This window comes from Anopheles funestus, chromosome 3RL, assembly GCF_943734845.2.
Source record: "Anopheles funestus chromosome 3RL, idAnoFuneDA-416_04, whole genome shotgun sequence".
Lineage (NCBI taxonomy): Eukaryota > Metazoa > Arthropoda > Insecta > Diptera > Culicidae > Anopheles > Anopheles funestus.
Window position 1 is genome coordinate 64303359 of NC_064599.1, and position 18404 is coordinate 64321762.

An 18404-nucleotide genomic window follows, 5' to 3' on the forward strand; every position below is an offset into this window, starting at 1 on the left:
GAACCGGTTGGTTGGTGTTTTTGGGATGGAAAAATCGAACCAGCCAAACGGAAGGCAAATGGAAGAACCGCTTGATAGAAGTACATTCAAGCGTGAAATTATATACGATAAGATTCTACCCCCCAAAAAAAAACAAGCAGCAGAGGGAACGGAAACATCGAAACACGGGAACAGATATAATCGAATCGAAAGACGGCACGGCAATGGAAAACAAAAAAAAGAAAATCGTGCAAATGGGAGCCCCCTTTTCTTGAAAAAAAAAATAAAGGCGGTTTGGCGAACTAAAGAGAAGAAATAAAAAGCGACGAACTTGACAACGAATGAATGAACGAACAAAATGGTGCCGTTCGCGTGCAATCGAAATGCAGGTTTCCAGGTTTCCACAAACCAACCAACTCTGTGCTCTGTACTTTGTGCACCGTGCCACCCTGTTCGATGTGTGTACTACTATAAATAAAAGCAGCTATCATAATATGTGCAAGCCACCACAGCTCGTACTGCGTCTCCAGACTGCTGCGTTGCAGACAGGGCGTGAGAAACTGAATGAAAACCGGTCCAGTTGCATGGCTTGAAGTTACTAAACCACAGTACAAAAAAACGAAACAATAATTTTTCGCGGTTAAAAACGGTTGTAATAGTACACCTTCACAGAAACTTATCGCTAGAATGATAGCTTTAAAAGTCACCGACACTTTAAGAAAAAAAAGGATAATTCAACCAACAAACAGAAATGTTGAGGGAAAAAACAGTTAACCGAAAAAGGCTACCGTCGGTGGTGACGAAAATGACACCACAGAAAGTTAAAAAAAAATCCACCGTATGATGACCCATCTTCTCACTTCGTTCGTTTGCTGGTTAACCACTTTTCGGGTGTGTCACTTGTTGCTACACCTACTGAAACGGTGGCTACGTTCCTTAATAATCCCCGATCGTGTCGAAGGAAAAGGTTCCCGCAGCAGAAAGGAAGATCACATTTCGCTGACACTATTGCCGCCTGGAGTCGTGTGTCATACGTTTTTGGGCACACGGAAACAACAATGAACCAGTCCCAAACCAAACCAAAAAAAAAAAGGAAAAAGAAATGAGTGTCAAGTGATTTGTCATCGGCGGTGCAGCCTTTTTCTTGTCGCCGCTTTCGTTTCGCTCCTTTCACCGGGCCAGGCAAAGGGTCCAGTATTTCCCCCGAAACACGTCGTGGGTAGGCTCAAGCCGCACGCCATCCGGAGACACATGCTGCGAACCAGATAACCCACAATCCACAGCGGACCACATGAATGCGTCTCCGATTATAGAGACATTAGAGGGATTCGGGATTCAGGGCGACGATCTTCAGCAGCAGAAAACAAAGCCAAACCCAAACAACAAAAAAAGGGGTTTCAATCGAGGGCACCAAAGAGGACGGTTTTAATTCACCACACCGGAGGGAAGGTAAATAATGGACGATTTTGGTTGTGTTTATTGGATCGTTTGATGTCATTTTAATGCGCCATGTTGCATGGTTGTTCACATAAATATGTTGTTTTGATCACGCATAATAGCACCAAACACTAGAAGCCATTGGAACAATTTGCAGTTATTGTGTTTGGAATGATCCGTTTTAAAAGGTGGTAATTATTGGAATATTTCAAATGTATCAAAAAGGATAGAATGGGAAATATTGGAAGTGGAAGTCATTGAAATAATTGCTTAAGAAATATTGGAATTTAGGTATTGGAAATAATCTTCATCCAATGCTAAAAAACCAAGTCAGATCTGAATTTCGTAACGCCCTTTCAAGTCATTGCAATATCTTTGTTCACAAATCCCTTTGGTAGAAAAATCCATAATCCTAAACGACTGCCCAATAGTTTGATGTAAGTTCTTAAGTTCATCGCTGCAAATGTCTGAATAGAAATAAGAAATATATCTCGAAAAAGGTCTCGACAATCTTTAGTTTGGTCTAACATCTGAAGCATGCCAATAAGTGGGCAGACTGTCAGAAGCATCTTGATAAAACTTGTTCTTAGTGGAAAACTTAGGTATTGCAGTTTGACTTCCAAGACTTGCAATATCTGGAGAAAACCAAACTCACCTGTATATGACTAGGAGTTCTTCAATTTAACGTAGTTGCGTCTAGTTGCAATAATAAGTCTATGTTGTCACTTTATTTCTAATTAAATCAAACATTTTTGTTCTGCTTAGTAATTGTACAGTTCTCTTCTCCATCCTTCTCTAGTTCTTCTTGAAAAACGAGATATTCGTGTGTGTTTTTCCGCTGTCTATTGCTCGTACGTGAAATTGCTCTATTTCAACAATATCCATCATCTTAATAGTTTATCTACGTTTTGAATCATTTAGGATCTTGTCTTCGAAACGATATTTATTTTTTAAAAACTAGCAGACATCTTGCAGTCAAATGCAATTCAATGCGAAATTAAACACCTATTTTCTGTAGTATAAATATTATCTTTTGAAACTGAAATAAAATTAAAACAATGTTACAGCCAGGAACAATTGGCTAGGCAGTGTAACATTTTCTTTTTCCTTGTAAAGGTCTATTCCATTTAATTCTAATATTCACAAGAAACCATCGAAACCGCTACCAAGAATGACTCACTCCCTCCGATCCGCAATGTCAATGTACCAACTCATGGAACAACTTCCCATTTGTTTACGTTACATGAGTTTTATTTGCCAATCCCTCCAGATTCCAGCGACACTGGCAGATCGTTCAAAAGCGATAAAAAGCTAAACGCCAGCAAAATACACCAAACGCTCCAATATATGGTGACTACTTGGCAGCTACTGTTACATGCTGAGCATGCGAAGTCCAGCAATCAGTTAGTGGCAAACGAAACAACATTCCAACACAGGACAATTCCGGTACTATGTGTTTCACCCAGAATGGAACGATTCTGTAGTTGTTCGACAGCAAACAACAAAAAAAAACACACATAAAAACAACGGACACAGTAAAAAGAACACCTTAAACCAACCAAAACCAAAAACGGTGAACGAGATAATCGAGCACGTGATGGACGATTTATTCCTTCATTTCGTACTCCCAAACGTATTACGTCCGGGGGCACATTCTAGAGGGCACCCGTTGCCTTATGGTTTTAATGTTTTCCCAGTCTTTCCCATAAAACGCACAGCGCAGAACGATGAGGCTCATTGTCCCTGATGAGCGAAATCTCGTTCGAAAGCATGAATGATTTTCGTCAAATTCGTCGAACGTGCGCGCGCGCCCTTTCGGTCAGCGAGAACCCCGTCGGCCCGTCAGACAGCTCGGGATGCAATTTATCAAATAAATGATGATGAAAGCATCCTCAGCATGGGCTTTTGGGTGCTATGCTGGGGGGGTTGGTAAGGGTGGCTCCAAACCGTAAGGGCCACGGTACCGGAGGCTGCATTTGTGTTTTTTTCCTCCTCCCTCTCCCCTTTCGCCATTCGGTTTTTGGGAAGTCTATCGAAAACGACAAAACAGCAACCGGCGTCACCGTAATGGCCTTTTGCGTGTTGGTTCGTTATGAGTTATGAGGTTTCGGATTGAATGCGTACCATTCTCCATCGCGGATTGCTGGGCTGGAGCACTACACCGGTTGTGCGCCATTAGTTTTTCGGGTGAGTATGATGATGAGGTTTTCGTTGCGGTTAGACTACGGTTGTGTTGTTGCTGTTGGAAACTACTGCCGATGGTGGTGCTTTTGTTTTTAGCGATCATCTAGCATTGTGGCTCTTGTGGTTACAGTACACGAAATTAGTTTCCCTTGCGCTTGTCATTCGTGTATGGAGTTTTGTTTTTTTTTGTTTCACGTTTCTTGTACACTGATTTGCTCATAATGCCCCAGTGTCGATCAATTGGAATAACGATTGTTTTTTTTCCAACTTTTTCAGGACGTAATGATTGTTCAGAGAACATGAGTTACTTTAACGCTTTGCTTAAATCTTAAAGATCTTATCGAATTTTGAAGCAAATGGAATTACTTTAACATGAATACATTATTTCTCCGAAAAACCCCACAAGTTTCTTGTAGAAATTCTTTCCCATACTCCCGGACTCAAGATGTTACAAAATTTGCTTTCTATTCTTCAATTCTAAACTCAAAACACGTCATTCGCAACGGTTAAACATACCGTTTTGCAAACGCCGCCGCCCGAGTACAATATCCTTCCGTTACGCTATTTACGTACGGTCAAATTTCTCCAGTTTTGTAAGTCACTGTACATTTTAACAAAAAAAAGCACACACACTCACAATTCTATATGTTGAAATACCCCAAAAAAAAACTCTCGAAACCGTGGTAATCCACTGCGTCATCTTCATCATAATTATCATTATTCAAAGCTCTCACACAAGTCGTCCCAGTCAATCGCAGTCAAAGTTTCGAATGCTTTTCGAATCCCTGAATCCCACCATGGTCCACTCAAGCACGGATATGATTTATTGCTTATTTTCCCCCCTGTGTTTTTTTTCTTTGATTTCCTATCGACTCTCTACACCCGACGGCTGATCGACGGATTCTAACCTTTTTTTCCCTCTCTTTGGACGTATTTACGCAGGGACCTATGATAAATAGACGAAGAACCAGGAGATCGTTACAGTAAAGTTCTTGGACTTGAATTGATTGCAGGCGCTAACCACAACTAGACATCCCAAATGGGGTCAAGCAACAAACAAAAAAAAAGGATCGATGAAAGGATTCCGTCCACTGACCCTACCGGTAGGAAGGAGCAAAACGCATGAAAGGCTTACCTGTATCACCCGCATCGGCAGTCCCGTCTCCTTGGCCAGCTGTTCCCTTATGTGTCTAGTGGGTTTTGGTGTTTGACTAAATGCGTTCTTCAGCACCTCGAGCTGTTTGGCTTTGATCGTCGTTCGGGGTCCTCTCCGCTTCGAGCCGGCACCATCGTCGGGGCTCTTGTTTTCGGCCTGCGAGTCACCCCGGCAGTCCGGGTCACCGTCCAGCGAACCCTGGTCCGAGTCGTCGTGGCCCGTCTTACTGTCCGTGCTCATGCTCTGTACCGAAAGGTCCGACGCACCGAGTGGTCCATCGCCGTGATGCAGACCGGCAGCTCCCGTACCACTACCGACCAAACCCGCCAACACGCCAGGCCTCATCTGGTCCTCCTCATCTTCGTCTTCCGAGGCCGAACCCATGAGGGAGTCTGCAAAGAAGAAAGCAAACAAAACGGGAAAAAAGTTAAAGACATTGGATCGGATCAGACCGGGCAAAGAAAAACCTGCTGTTGATAAACATACATTTTCTTCCAGTCGTTCTCACTCCGCAACCAGAAGGACACCATACTCTTGTAGTACCCACTCGAACTGAACGAAGCAAGTGAATCGTGAAAATCGATTTTACCCCTCAAAGACATTTCCTCAACCCTGTAATGGGTTTTCTAACTCCCAGCACAAAAAACCCCTCACGGCTCACTGTTGCTTTTGTCAGCGATATCGAAACTCCCCTCACTGTTTCTTGTATTTATTTGTGTGTTTTATAAGTTTTCCCTCCTTCGCTTCATCTTCAAAACCCATTCCAATAGGGCACTTTGTACAAACGGCAAAGGGAAAATACGCATACATTTTCCACCAGCCATGTCATCCCTATTGCCATTGCAGGCAGAATTGGATAAGGAGTACCGAAAATACAACACCGCTGATCGAGTAGGGAGGAATCCGTTTAAAATCTCTTTATCAACGGTCCACATCCGGACGCACAAAGCGGTTTCCTTAGCCACCAGCCCTAAGGGGGCGCCTCCGTACATTGCCCATTGGTAGGCATCCTGCTGAACGATCCCCCGCCAGTATTGCCGTATTGTTACAATAAATTGAGTACGCGCGCTCAAGGACTTCCCCAAGGAGTGCCTGGAGTGGAGTGTCCACCGCTGTGCGTCAGGGTTGCGTGTTGTTTACTTTGTTTTTCCTCCTCCTACTACTCTCTCCCTCACTGTAAAACAACACACTTCCTCTTGGGAAGACTGAGGGTGAAATTGGCATTTGTGTGAATAGGGCAAAACCACCTCCACGCACCAACGCCTCGCCGGTATTCGATTTGCGTACGAAGAAAAACTTCGGATCGGAATGTTTTGGGCTATAGAAAAAAAAGAGGGAAAACAATACACGAAACAACATAACAACAACATCGTGTAAAAACAAAGCTATTGTTTACAGTTTGGTGCTACATCCACTACAAAACAGGCAGTGCGCCGATAAATATACATATCGAGACATGAACGGGAAACGTTCGCTGGGAACCGATACCATCCGGTATGGCACATGACGGATTCTAGCAAAAAAAAAAGAAACCCCGACAGCCGGCAAGCGAGACAACATAGTAAGATTGACAATTTGTACCTTCAAAGGTACAGCCTCAAACCCAGGACGAGAATTCCCGGTGTCTAGGAGCTTCCTACGGTGCCAAACTTAACCAGGCCCTCCCTTTCTAAACGACCAACTGAACCCGAAGGCTTCAGGCGTGTACGCCCGTATAGTATCGCCCAGTAGTGTATCGCCGACAGGCTCACACGAAAACACACGTAGAGGGCGGAAGGTACTGCGTATACTGAAATTGACAGCATCAGCAGTAAACCCTTTTTGGCCTAAAGAGAGGGAAAGAGAGCGAGAGAACCCAACATGTTCGAAGCGAGTTTGACAGCTGCACATACAGACGGGAGTTGCAGAACTCTCCCTAGCCTGCCCGCTGTGAGCTGAGACACGGAAATAAAAAGGGTGCACATATCAAGCGCGCTTCCAACACACGAATTCTCACCCTCGCTGTTGCTATTTCTCCGTGGCTCGTAATTTCTGCTGGGCATTTTGCTTCATTTTTTTGTTACGTCCATACCTATAAACTCCCGCTCGATGTCTTGCCCCGATGGGTAGAAATAAAACTGAGCCTACTTTAACTGACAGGTTGGTACGGTACTCGGGTGGACTTGGACTTCAGGAGGAGAGTTTGGGGGGAACATAGTTCTCGGTTGTTTTGTACTGCTGCTGTCAGTTTTGGGTCCCGTGAGCTAAGAATCGGTTCGCTTCCTGCCTTGCGTGCCAACTGTGATCGACGGTGAGAGAACCCTGACCCGTCACATCCAGCGTACACGTGAGCCCATCAAAAACACTACACCCGTTGGCATTCTTGCAACTCCATCGCTTGTTTCTTTCCGTTTTCCATGACGCCGGGATCTGTGTCCGTTGCTGCAAAACATAAACAGGGTGAGCGCACTACAGTAAAGACCTCCACGATCCCCTGTCTCCACCAGTGTTCGATCAGATGGCTATTTCGAGCCGGAACGAATACGACCTTGGAAGTAGTTCCGGACAGAAATAAAAACCATTATGTCACTCTAAGCTCGTTTTGAGGCTCCCCTGCCTCAGGAGGCTGCGTAAGCTTTCATGTAATAGTGTGCAGAATTGTTTGCGTGCTTTACGAAAATGTGTTTTAGCTCAATGTATACACAGCCTCATGATTAAAATCTTAACGACTTGCTTCAGTCTCAGCATATTGTATATTTTTTCCTTCTCTTCAAACCATTAAGTGACCGGGCGTCTTCTGCCCGGAAGAGGTCAGCCATAGACAGCCCGTGTAAAATGATTGATGAGGTGAGATCGTAAAATCTTCATCTTCAACTATGGGGAGCATCGAAACGCAAAACGGTTGGCCAGAGACGGTGTACCAGAAAGTGCGCAACCGATCGTGATCGTTCGGGCTGCCGGTCGATGCCTGAAATCGATTCCAACAGGTGTCGAAAGCCGAAACCAAACAAATCGACAATCGGGTTGAAGATTAATTAATCTTCTTGCGCCGGCCAACCGAAATCAAGCGTCATATGTGGGTTGAGGCACAATGTGCGGTACATTGCGGGCTATTGCTTTCGAGGTAAAAAAAATATCAGTATGCTATAAAAGTAATGCGACAAGTTTCTAATTGAATGTTCAATTAACACAAATCACACATATTTGCATTCACATTTTACAGTTCCACACGTAGGTATCTTGTCACCAACAATAGCTTCTAGAATGCTACCATAAAACGGTCCCTCCATGCATCGGTGATACGATTCATTGCACCGAATTGCAATAGCTTGAGATCAACAAACTGCATTTGCATAAATTGAATCACACAATCAGGTAATGGGGTTAGCATTTTTGTCGGTGAGAGGCGTACTTTCTAATTTCAATATATTCCCCATATGGATGTTCATTATGAAAAAAGCATCAAATTGTTATTGACAATGAGTAACCGTTCATCGTTGGCCTTTCTCCGGAGTTCTCCGACAATCAAATATCATCTGCGAAGCACTATTAACCGACACTATTTATTCAATTACTTTCGCAACTGTGTCGACCCATCTTCTTTGACACACTGTGCCTATTTGGCTTTCGAAAGGTAATTTAAAGGTAAGGTAAAGCGTAACGACAAGAAATTGTCATTTAATATCAGAAAGGTGACCTTCTTCAAGACAAATGAAACAAACGATTCGAAAAAATTGCCAATAGTTTTTGTTGATTCAAATCATTCGCTTATGATCTTGATAGAGTACTCGTCTGGAATTGTCCTCAGCAATTGCAAGATTTGTTGGAAACAAAGTGATCTTCATCTAGTTACAAGTTATCACAGAATAACGTTAGTTGTCAAATGTTGACAAATGTATGTAATATTATTTTGTGTCCAGTAACGCACCATTTTTAATGCATTCTAATGACATTCAAATATGTATACAACTCTATTAAAGAGCTACTGATAAGCTTAAGACGGGATGTTATACAATTAGTGCAAAATCCTTGGAGAACTATGCTTATATTTGAATTTATTTGATACCTTTCGGATATTCTGCAAATCATATTGGTTGTTTTGTTATTTTTATTAGAGTTCGGTATAAGAACATTATTGTCTTCAAGAAAGATTACATCTTATCGAAAAATTCATCCGAATAAATTAAAAAGTTTGATAGCTCTTTGATACCATGAAAGTTCCAATAACGTAAACTTAATTTAGATCAATTTAAGTTAAACATTTTTAGCACATTTTTGATATACTGAAGTTATGTTATTTTTTTAAATATCCTGATAGGTTGCACTGTAGATCATACAAAAATGAGATAAACTCAAAGCCAAACCACCCTTACAATTTAACGAAAACCCTCCCTAGCATGCATGACAGAAGTGACAGAGATAAGAGATCCATTTGCCGCATCCAATGCGCATTTGACGGGGATAAAGATTGCTTATCGCTCGTGTGCCGTGTGCCATCGGTCGGCGTAACAAACCGGAACGCTCTACAGAATCCATATCGGGTACCGGAGAACTAATCTTCACACTCAAAACTATGGTTACAAAACGTCATAAACTCGTGACAACGGACTTGGTGAGTCGCCCGGGCAAACGGTTTCATCCTTCAGTGTAAAACGACTCCGGTGGTCTCGTGCATCTTTTACAACACTTTTTCATCCGTTGATTGTGTATCGATTACGAGCTTACGAGCGTACGTTGCATGTTGCAATAAGTGCAAGAAAGTCGAGTTGTTACAACGTAGATTGAGTACGTTAAAGAAAAACGCATCACGCCCTGGGTGGCATTCCGGTGCTGGCAGCAAACAACGCCCCGAGATTCCACATTGGAGCGATAAAATGGCTTAGAAAATTGGCGCGCGCGTTTAAAGTGTGTGGGGAAAATTTCGCGCACATTAACGGTAGAACAAACAAAAGTAAAGCCGCCCTTTGTCTAAGCGATATGCGATATGCGACAAAGTGTAGCGCAATTTCATACACATCAAACTGACGTACCGACAAAGGTACGTTGCTCTACAAATCTTGTTTGATTTTCCGACGTGTGTGACTAAAGAAATAAGCCCGTTTTTAAGGTTCAGTCTTTTTGTTGCTTTCTGTGGCTATGTGAAATAAAGTGCAAAACAATTAAAATTAATTAAAAAATGTGTTTGCCATTTGAAATGCAGAATGCAATTTAGATAACAAATATTGCAGAATTTATTTGCACTAAAACGCAGAATTTATGTTCATTGCAAAAAAAAACGAACAAAATTTATATCGTTCCACAGTAAAGCACAGTTGTTTACAAAACATGCGGAATGGAAATGTAATAACGAAATGGTAATTAAAATTTTATCTTAAACCCTTAGTACGATTTAACGTCCAAAGCGCGAAGATAACAACATACGGAACCACCCATAAACCCGAAATGGAAAATGCATTCAGCCAACCATTGCACCTACAAAACCCGATGCACTTTATGAACGTTTCGATGCGATTTACAAAATGTAATTTATGCTAAACGTGTACATAAACATTTCTCAAATCAGTCATGCGACAATCCGCACGGAAAGACAGGTGGTGGTGGTGATGCTGTTGAGGTGGTTGAGTCCAGGAGGTGCAAAAAACAGTAAACCGATAAACCCAGATCGAACTAATAGACTCGTAAAGGGATCACGTTCACGGGTAAGCAACGTGCGGCAGGTTAGCTTATCGACTTTCGGTGGACTTTTGTCGTGCGTACAAGCATCGATCACTACCTGGTGATCACAAATTACAAGCGTGCGACATTCGTTTAAGAATCTACATAAGTTAAGCGAATTACCGCCCAAGGTCTTTACCTACAAGAGAATCTTCAAATTCACCGACACCAAAAACAAGGGGGCAAGAAACAGAGGGAGGGAGAGAGAGAGAGAGAGAGAGAGAGAGAGAGAGGAAGAGTAGAGCGTTAATTTTAAATGTCAGAATGCCTCAAAACGACAGCCCAAAAGAAGATCAACCAAGTGTCAATGGAATGGTTGTCATCCGAAAGGATACCGATACTGACGAGATCCGTTGTGCCGAACGGAACGGCCAACCGAACCAAAGAAAAGCACATCCCCCGTACCGGGTCCGATCACATTACGCTGATTACATTCGCCAAACCGACCGAAAAACGGTCAGTCAGGCACGATCGCATCGCAAAACAAAAGCCGATACCGGACCGGCTGAATTTTGCGTTGCCTTCAAAGTTAGAAGCTTAGCCGAACGGTGAAAGCTCCGGCTTTCCATCCTAAAGCCGATCCCGAGCTAAACGGATCAAACCAGTTCTTCGGTGCTTAAACCCACCGCCAGAAAAGCAAAGAAAAAAAGGATCAACCGAAAGGACCAAATTTTTCTTTTTTTTTGGCCAGGAAGCAGCTTTTCGTACAGCCACCAGGATTTGCCGCTTCCGAGGCGTGTGAACGAAACGAAAAGAGCTGTGTGTCAACCGTACAATACTTACCTTTTCCCGGTGGACATGGGTATCGATTGTTTTCTTCACCCCGTGTCTACCCGTCCCTCGTCCCCTTTGCGTCCCCTGCTCCCGTGCGGTTCCTTTTCAGCGGTACGTTTCGGGTGCGGTTTTACGCATGTAAATCTGGTTAGCCACCAGATCGGTACACACAGAGGGAACGTGATTACGCTAGCACCCGATCAGTGCTATGGTTTCGACTGTTTACTTTTCATTTCACTATCTCGTTTAGCATGGTTTGAACAAACAATAAAAACACACGCATAGGTGCACATGCGAAAATTAGCTTCGTTCTGTCCTTTTTCCGATGCTCCTCGTTCAAGGTGAATGAGCGCACCAAAGAACCGGCCGGAAAATTTAAGCTTCTGTCAAACAAAAACAAAGACTGGCCGGAGCTTTACTTGGTGTTTTTTTTTCGCTTTTACCGAACTCGAAAGGAAATAGTAAATGCAAAACGCACGGAAGTTGGAAGAAGATCGGCATGATCGCATTCCGAATGGCATTAGCCACAGAGATCCAATATGTAAATTGATCTCGGGCGGTAAGCTTGTAAAATTTTGACAGTACCTGTTCGGGGTTGACATGGCCGCTTAGTGAACGATTTGTAGAAACCAATTTAACGTTGTTCGCGTTGTTGCTTTTGTAAGCATATAAGCATATACACCCTCAGCAAGTTCGGAAAAAACGATATTTTTTGTGTATTGCATCTATGGTCTGGGTAAGATCTAACTAAAGAGTAAACTCATCCACACGCAAACATCACAAGATTTTGAATTTTCCTATACAACAGTTTGGAAATCTCAATCCAGAATTTCTCAAATACCTGTGAACCAGTTCTTTTGACATGTCCATTTTTTCATGCGTTCTTCACATCACATGTACAAGTACATGCTGAATCAGGTTTGGAAAATTTCAATTCATGTCAGAATTTCCCTTTTCTTGCATCAAACCTCAGCACCGAGATCAAACGAGCTAGAGTGCTGTTAATTCTGAGCATTTCTGGTAAATTGGGAGAAGTCTCCAACATATTCGTCGTGATGGTGTACGATGGGAATGTGTAGAAATTACAATTTTTCCAATGTTTGGTGAATATTGTTTAGCCAAAAGTTGCACAAGACGCTCAGGAATGCTTAGGAATATTTTTATAATTTATCCAATAATGTGGAAGGACAAAGGAGCCACTACAATGACGAGGTCTGGAAATTCCAAGAAGTACCCACTCACAGTAAATGTCATTAGAATGACACCGAACAATTCAATCTGTTGTCGTTTTAGGTCGTCCACAGGGACAGAGAAGATGTGTTAGATAAAAATGTTGTTGGAGTGATGCTGCCGAGGATTTTCAATATTTTTTGTATATTACTACACAAAAATACTTGCATTCCAACATTCAAGGTTAAAAAAAATTGCAAATATCCCAGTTTTTCGACTATCTAAGTGTCTGTAAGTGTCCACCATGTAAGCCGTCTATTGCACAACCACTTGCTACTTGTTGCACGTTACAATCACATTACTCATAGAACTTGCAGACTTCCACGAGAGGGGCAAAAAGTTCTTTCCCACAAGCCACACCCCACAGAAGAAAAAGTTGAAATCAATTCCAGCGCTTTAAATAGCATAAATTCTTCGTATGCATTTGTAACACTTCCGATGCGCGTTGCATTTGCTTCAAGGGCAGTACAAGAAAAAACAAAAAAAGAGGTTTCCAGCTGCTTTTGCCGAAATAAACCAAAACAAGAAAGACAAAAAGTGTTGGGCAATCTTCCAAGCATTAACAACAAAAAAATAAGTATCCCTCTGAAGGAGCATTGGACTTGTGGATTGTTCAGGGGATGGGGAAGAGTGAGATTTTTTTTTTGGCTGTTATATTTTTCTTCAACTCTTTTTTTCAAATATTTTCTACACCCTTTAGACTATGTTCATTAACAATGTATAAACAAAACTAATCACCAAATCCACGCCACGTTGCTCCCCTGCTGGGCGGCGGTGAATTGAACGTTTTTTTTTTTTGCTCTCTTCCCCCAGTTTTGGTTTCTCACTTACACTGCCGAATGTTTTTGAAAGCCATTAAAAAAGAAACCCACACGCAGCGCACAAGAAACATCATCACATCATGCGAAAACGGTTGGTGCAACCGGCAACATACGCTGGAAAATAATATTAATGCAAAATTGGTTTAAAAATCTCAATTCCAACGAAAGAGAGAAGAAAAAACAACTCTTTTTCTCGTTAGTGTTATGGGTTGCGGAATTCTAGACCGTAGGCATATAATACAATCTTTCCGCAAAATGCCGAATCCACGTATGGCCCATCATTGGCAGCAAACATTCTTCAAAAACCCGATAAACCTGAACCGATTGTACGGCGGTCGTTAAATAAAAAAAAACAGAGAAGAAACTCCATTTTTATGGTGTATTAATTATGATCGAAGTTATGGTTGAGATTTTTTTTTTTTGGTTTTTATTCATATCTTTTTTTTTTGCTCTCTCTCTCTATCGCCCGTCAAAACAGACTGCCATAGCGTTACAAAGCTCGTAATGTCTGTATAAAGAACCATCATTGCAAACACCAAATCAGCTGCATATCGCAACATATATTCGTAACTGCAAAAAAATAAACCCCCAACATAAAATATCACACAACTCCCCTTTTGGGGGTTTTGAGAGATTTTGATACGGGGTCTTTGGGGTCTGTTTGTCGGCAAAACCACAAGACACACACAAACACACACACCAAACAAGACAAACGATTTGCTTCGTGACGGACGGTATAACAAAAACGCACATTAACTCATTTGTCGTAATGCCAACGAGCAGCGATGTGAGCAAAGATGCATGCACGTTGCAATTTTCATGTCCCTCTCCACACACACACACGCACAAAAGCAGGGAACCCCGGCAAGTGACAACAGCACCAGGGTACTACCATAACAATAAATGAAACGTGTACTAAAACGGTCGAGAAAATATTTTGAACCGTGGCAACGAAACCGGCAGCAATAACAACAAAGAGAAGAAAAAAACGACGCAGAACAAGCGCGACAACATGCTTGACCATTCGTCGTTTGCACCGTTGAAAAGAAGCATAAATTATGCTTTAAATATGCTAATCCCTCCCTTCCTCTCAATTTCGCTCCCTTTTTCCCCCCGATTACACTCTTCCATGTTTAAGTGTGTTTCGGGGAGTCACAGTGCCGTAGGGTGTACGATTTTATTGCTACATAAAGGACTTGTGTGCGTTTTTTTTAAAGCAATGCACTTTCTTTCTTGCCCTTTTTGTTGCTGCTCATTTCCACACGTTTGACAGTTTTCCATACTAATTATTCATCTACAAGGTGAGTTTTTTTCTGTTTTGTTTTTTTTCCTTTTTGTTCAAGGTCCTACCACATTGGCAATATTTTTATGAACGCTTCGAACGGTACTTAACGCGTGCAAAAACTGCCACTTTAACGAACAACCTTGAAATATTAATGTTTTAGTGCAGTGCGATTTAGTATTCACAATTCCGTGAGGTACCACAAAAAAACCACACAATACATAATCCGCCCAAGACTGCCATTTTTCTATGTGGGAAAACGCTCCCCTAAAATGGGGGGGGGGTGAAGAAAAGCTCCCCTAAAACGGAAAAAATGGCGGCAACGTTTGGTGGGGCCAATCTTCGCTTTTGCTGGATAATGTTGTACATACATCGATTTATTGCAAAACGCAAAAATGTGTCTGTCCAGTGGTCCTGTGGCTTTTCCCCTTCACCGTGTACCGCCACTATTGGGAAGATTTGTGGAACCGCGTACCTGGGCACCGTACTACAAGCAACATACGGCGCGCGTTTGGATAATTTATAGTGCAATGTTTCTTGTATTATTTTTTTTTCCCCTCCCGCGGTACGTCAGTACGGAGACCATGGGTAACGCCGTTCAACGTTGGACGAAAAACCAGAACCCATCACAACCGCTACAGAGCTACGGTTGAGCGTTGTTGTTTATTGGCAAAATTTTCCATTCGAAGGGCACCATTAAAAATGTTCCGATACTGGTTGTGTGAAGTGTTTTACAGCGCCCGGAACGATACCCGGTTCTGGGTTGATGGTGCATAAATTCCGAAAGGCCTGTAGCAAACTGTATGGAGGAGTAAAAATATTGAAAACACTTCCATTGGATCTCGTACGATTATCATTTAAAGAAAGTTTTTTTTCTGTAGATCAAAATAAACCGAAAAAAGAGTAATCTTCATGTAGAAAGACTCAAAGAATTGGAAAATATATGCTTCACCAGTAAAGAGCTTGTCACGCTCGAAACAAATGAACAAATCAAAATCCATCTCCAACAAGTACGTTAGAACATCTTCATTTCCAATTCATCTTAGTGTACGACATGTCTGACAAATGTCATGCCGATGACATCAAATCTTGGGATCTATTTTTCTCTCCCAAGAAAAGCCATCCCAAGAACAGAACGTGAAAATAGGAAAATGATACTTTAAACGAAAAAACACAAAACCAAATGCCATCGATTGAACGAAATAACGCTACAGCTATGTGAAAGCTCAAATCCTGTACAAATACAGGCACGTATTCATTTCCTGCACAGAGGATACTCCCCAAGAACACGCACCGTTCAAAACCATGGATATATGTATGTTCCAACCGTATCTCACCACTACCAGCAAGAATTGGATTTTTGGGGAATTATCATGGGGAAACGTACCGTGCAGTGTTAGACAGAGACCATCGGTGTCCCCAGGCAACGCAACAAATGCGCATGAGCCGGGAAAAACCTCACGCGAACCACAGCGAAGTGGTGCCCTTTCGCAAGGGAAAACTAGCAGGAAAATGGATCCGACAGAAAAGCCGCCGGCTTTCCGCACACTACAAGATGGACGTCCGTGGTAAAAAGAGCAAAATGGGAATACGAGTACAGCGCCCGCGTTAGTCGTTCCGTTCCGCTTCTTTGCACGGTACGAGATGGCGCCCGAGATGGAAGACTGGAGTTGGAAAATCGATTTCTACATCCCAGACACCAAGTATCACTCCAGTGCCTTGGGAGTGTACGGGTTGCGTGTTAGGTTTTGTTGCGTACCTGTCATCGGGTGGGGTCCCTTGCCGAGCATGTAATCGTCCTTGCAGATGAACTTATTGTCGTCCAGCACGTACAGCTGCTCGCCGGTACTGATCTGCTTCCGGCAGATGCAGCACGTGAAGCAGTTCAGATGGAACACCTTGTCGCGTGGTTTCCGCACCAGATCCGACGGTGCGATGCCCTGCCCGCAACCACTGCACTTGGTACCGTAGCGCCTGGAAAGAGAAAAAGAGAAATGTGGGATGTGTGATTAGAGAACTCAGGTTGTTCATTTGAAGTGCTTTAACTTTACGGTTCGGGTGTGTGGGGGCATATTTAGCGAGTTGTATGTGGGCATGTGATAAGAAGAAACTAATGGCTAAACGATCCGATAAAGGTGCGAGATGTCACGTAGGAAGATTTGGGTTTGGTAACTCAAGTACGGAGAATACAACTTCACCAAACTTCACAACACTTGAACCTGTATTTTCTTGTTAATTTTGGCCACTATTCTTGGTGCGTTCGGGAATAGAATTTGACATTTGAATAGATACACATTAGAAAAAAAATTCCACAGAAATTCCTTGGAATAGGAGCGTTGGATTTCCTTAGAAAAGTATCTTGAGCAATCCTTTCCATTCCTGTTTCATATGAAAGATATGGATTAAGTTCCATCTGAAATCTACTACATTGTACGTGTTCTTGTTTGTTCTGTTGAAGTGGATGAAGTTTGTACTACATCCTCAAAAGCCGAAATAACGAGTACACTATCAATCAATATGGTTTGACGAGAACAGACCACATACCGTGATCTCTCGAAGAAATGGGGACATAGAAGTAAAACATTGTGAACAATATTTACGATGGCAAAGTCTTCTAATTCTACTATTAAAGTTTTTGAGAAAAAGAAGAATTATTGTTAGAGAAAGTTGATCGCTACTATCGCTACTTAACGCTACTTGATGTAGTGTCATCTATAGTATTTCTCAGAAACTCAATTCACATCCCAACAGAGATTAGAAATGGGCCATAGAATAGCACAATGCATATAACACATAATTGAGGCACTTTGAATTTAACCTTAATATCAGGACTTCGACAAATAGGAAGTTTGAGGAATTGGTATATAAAAAGAGAAGATCTCTAATCTAATGTCTAATCGTCATTTGGTCTCGAGCATTCAGTTTAGAAAATGATTAAAGGTCTGATCGTTAATAATCTAATTATTATTTAAATTATTTTCTCAACAAAAACCCCCACTTTAATTGTTCTTCTCTCACAAGAAAGAGTCAAAAATTGCACACGAGAGTATGCATAAAAATGCATACAAAACAGAAACCCACCACCTAAACCTCAATTCAAGTCTCAACAAAGTGAAGTGGACATTTTTAAGACTAACATTAATTCGCTCCCTGAAGCTCGTTAATAAACCAATTTAAAATCTCCCACACACAAATACGCGTAGACGAATAAGCTTCAAAGAACAATCGATCCGATTTAATTGTGACATTAAATAGCATCCCTGCGACGCACAGCAAAAGCACGCCACATACACAACAGGAAAAGCACCCCAAAAGGCTTTAAAACAATTGATCGCTAATCAGTTTTATTGGATGGATTTTTGCTTTCGATTAAAGAGGTCTGCGCTGCTCGCCTACGCAACATAATAAAACAAAACTCCCTGATGAATGAATCGGTTTTCTTTTTCTTTTTGTTGCCTTTTTGGAGTTCCTCTTCTTCTCCTTGGGAGGGTGAATAAATGATCTGCTGTCTGGGAAGTGGAAAGTAATCCTTCCGTTCAGCAATCAAACAAAAAAACCACGCTCACTACGGCCTCTTCGATCGATCAACCGGGAGATTGGGAGAAACGCAAAAAAACGGCCTGATGATTGAATGTGACCTCCGGCATGAAGCTGTAACAACGGCACCACATTACAACACACAATGCCCGCAAGATGAACACGTGACGATGAACAGCGTACCGGGCTTCCTGACGCAAACCCCCGCAAAAGGCGTCTGGCGGGCGACGATTTTCAAGTAACGCTGCGCCGTCCGAAAACTGGCGGACGAAAAATCGCACTCAATGAATTTCTTTTTCTTCCCTTAAAA

The 18404-nt window shown here is 42.2% G+C and overlaps 1 protein-coding gene across 2 annotated transcripts in view; it reads right to left on the reverse strand.

Annotated features, from left to right (window-relative positions):
* Positions 1-18404, reverse strand: part of LOC125771645 (LIM/homeobox protein Lhx1) — a 36467-nt gene that overhangs the window by 12478 nt on the left and 5585 nt on the right. For both annotated transcript variants that reach the window (XM_049442468.1, XM_049442469.1), the window contains exons 3-4: positions 16317-16531; positions 4736-5148 (exon numbers count right to left, since the gene is read on the reverse strand). In XM_049442468.1, the coding sequence (XP_049298425.1) occupies positions 4736-5148; positions 16317-16531 (628 nt within the window). The remainder of the gene's footprint in view (positions 1-4735; positions 5149-16316; positions 16532-18404) is intronic.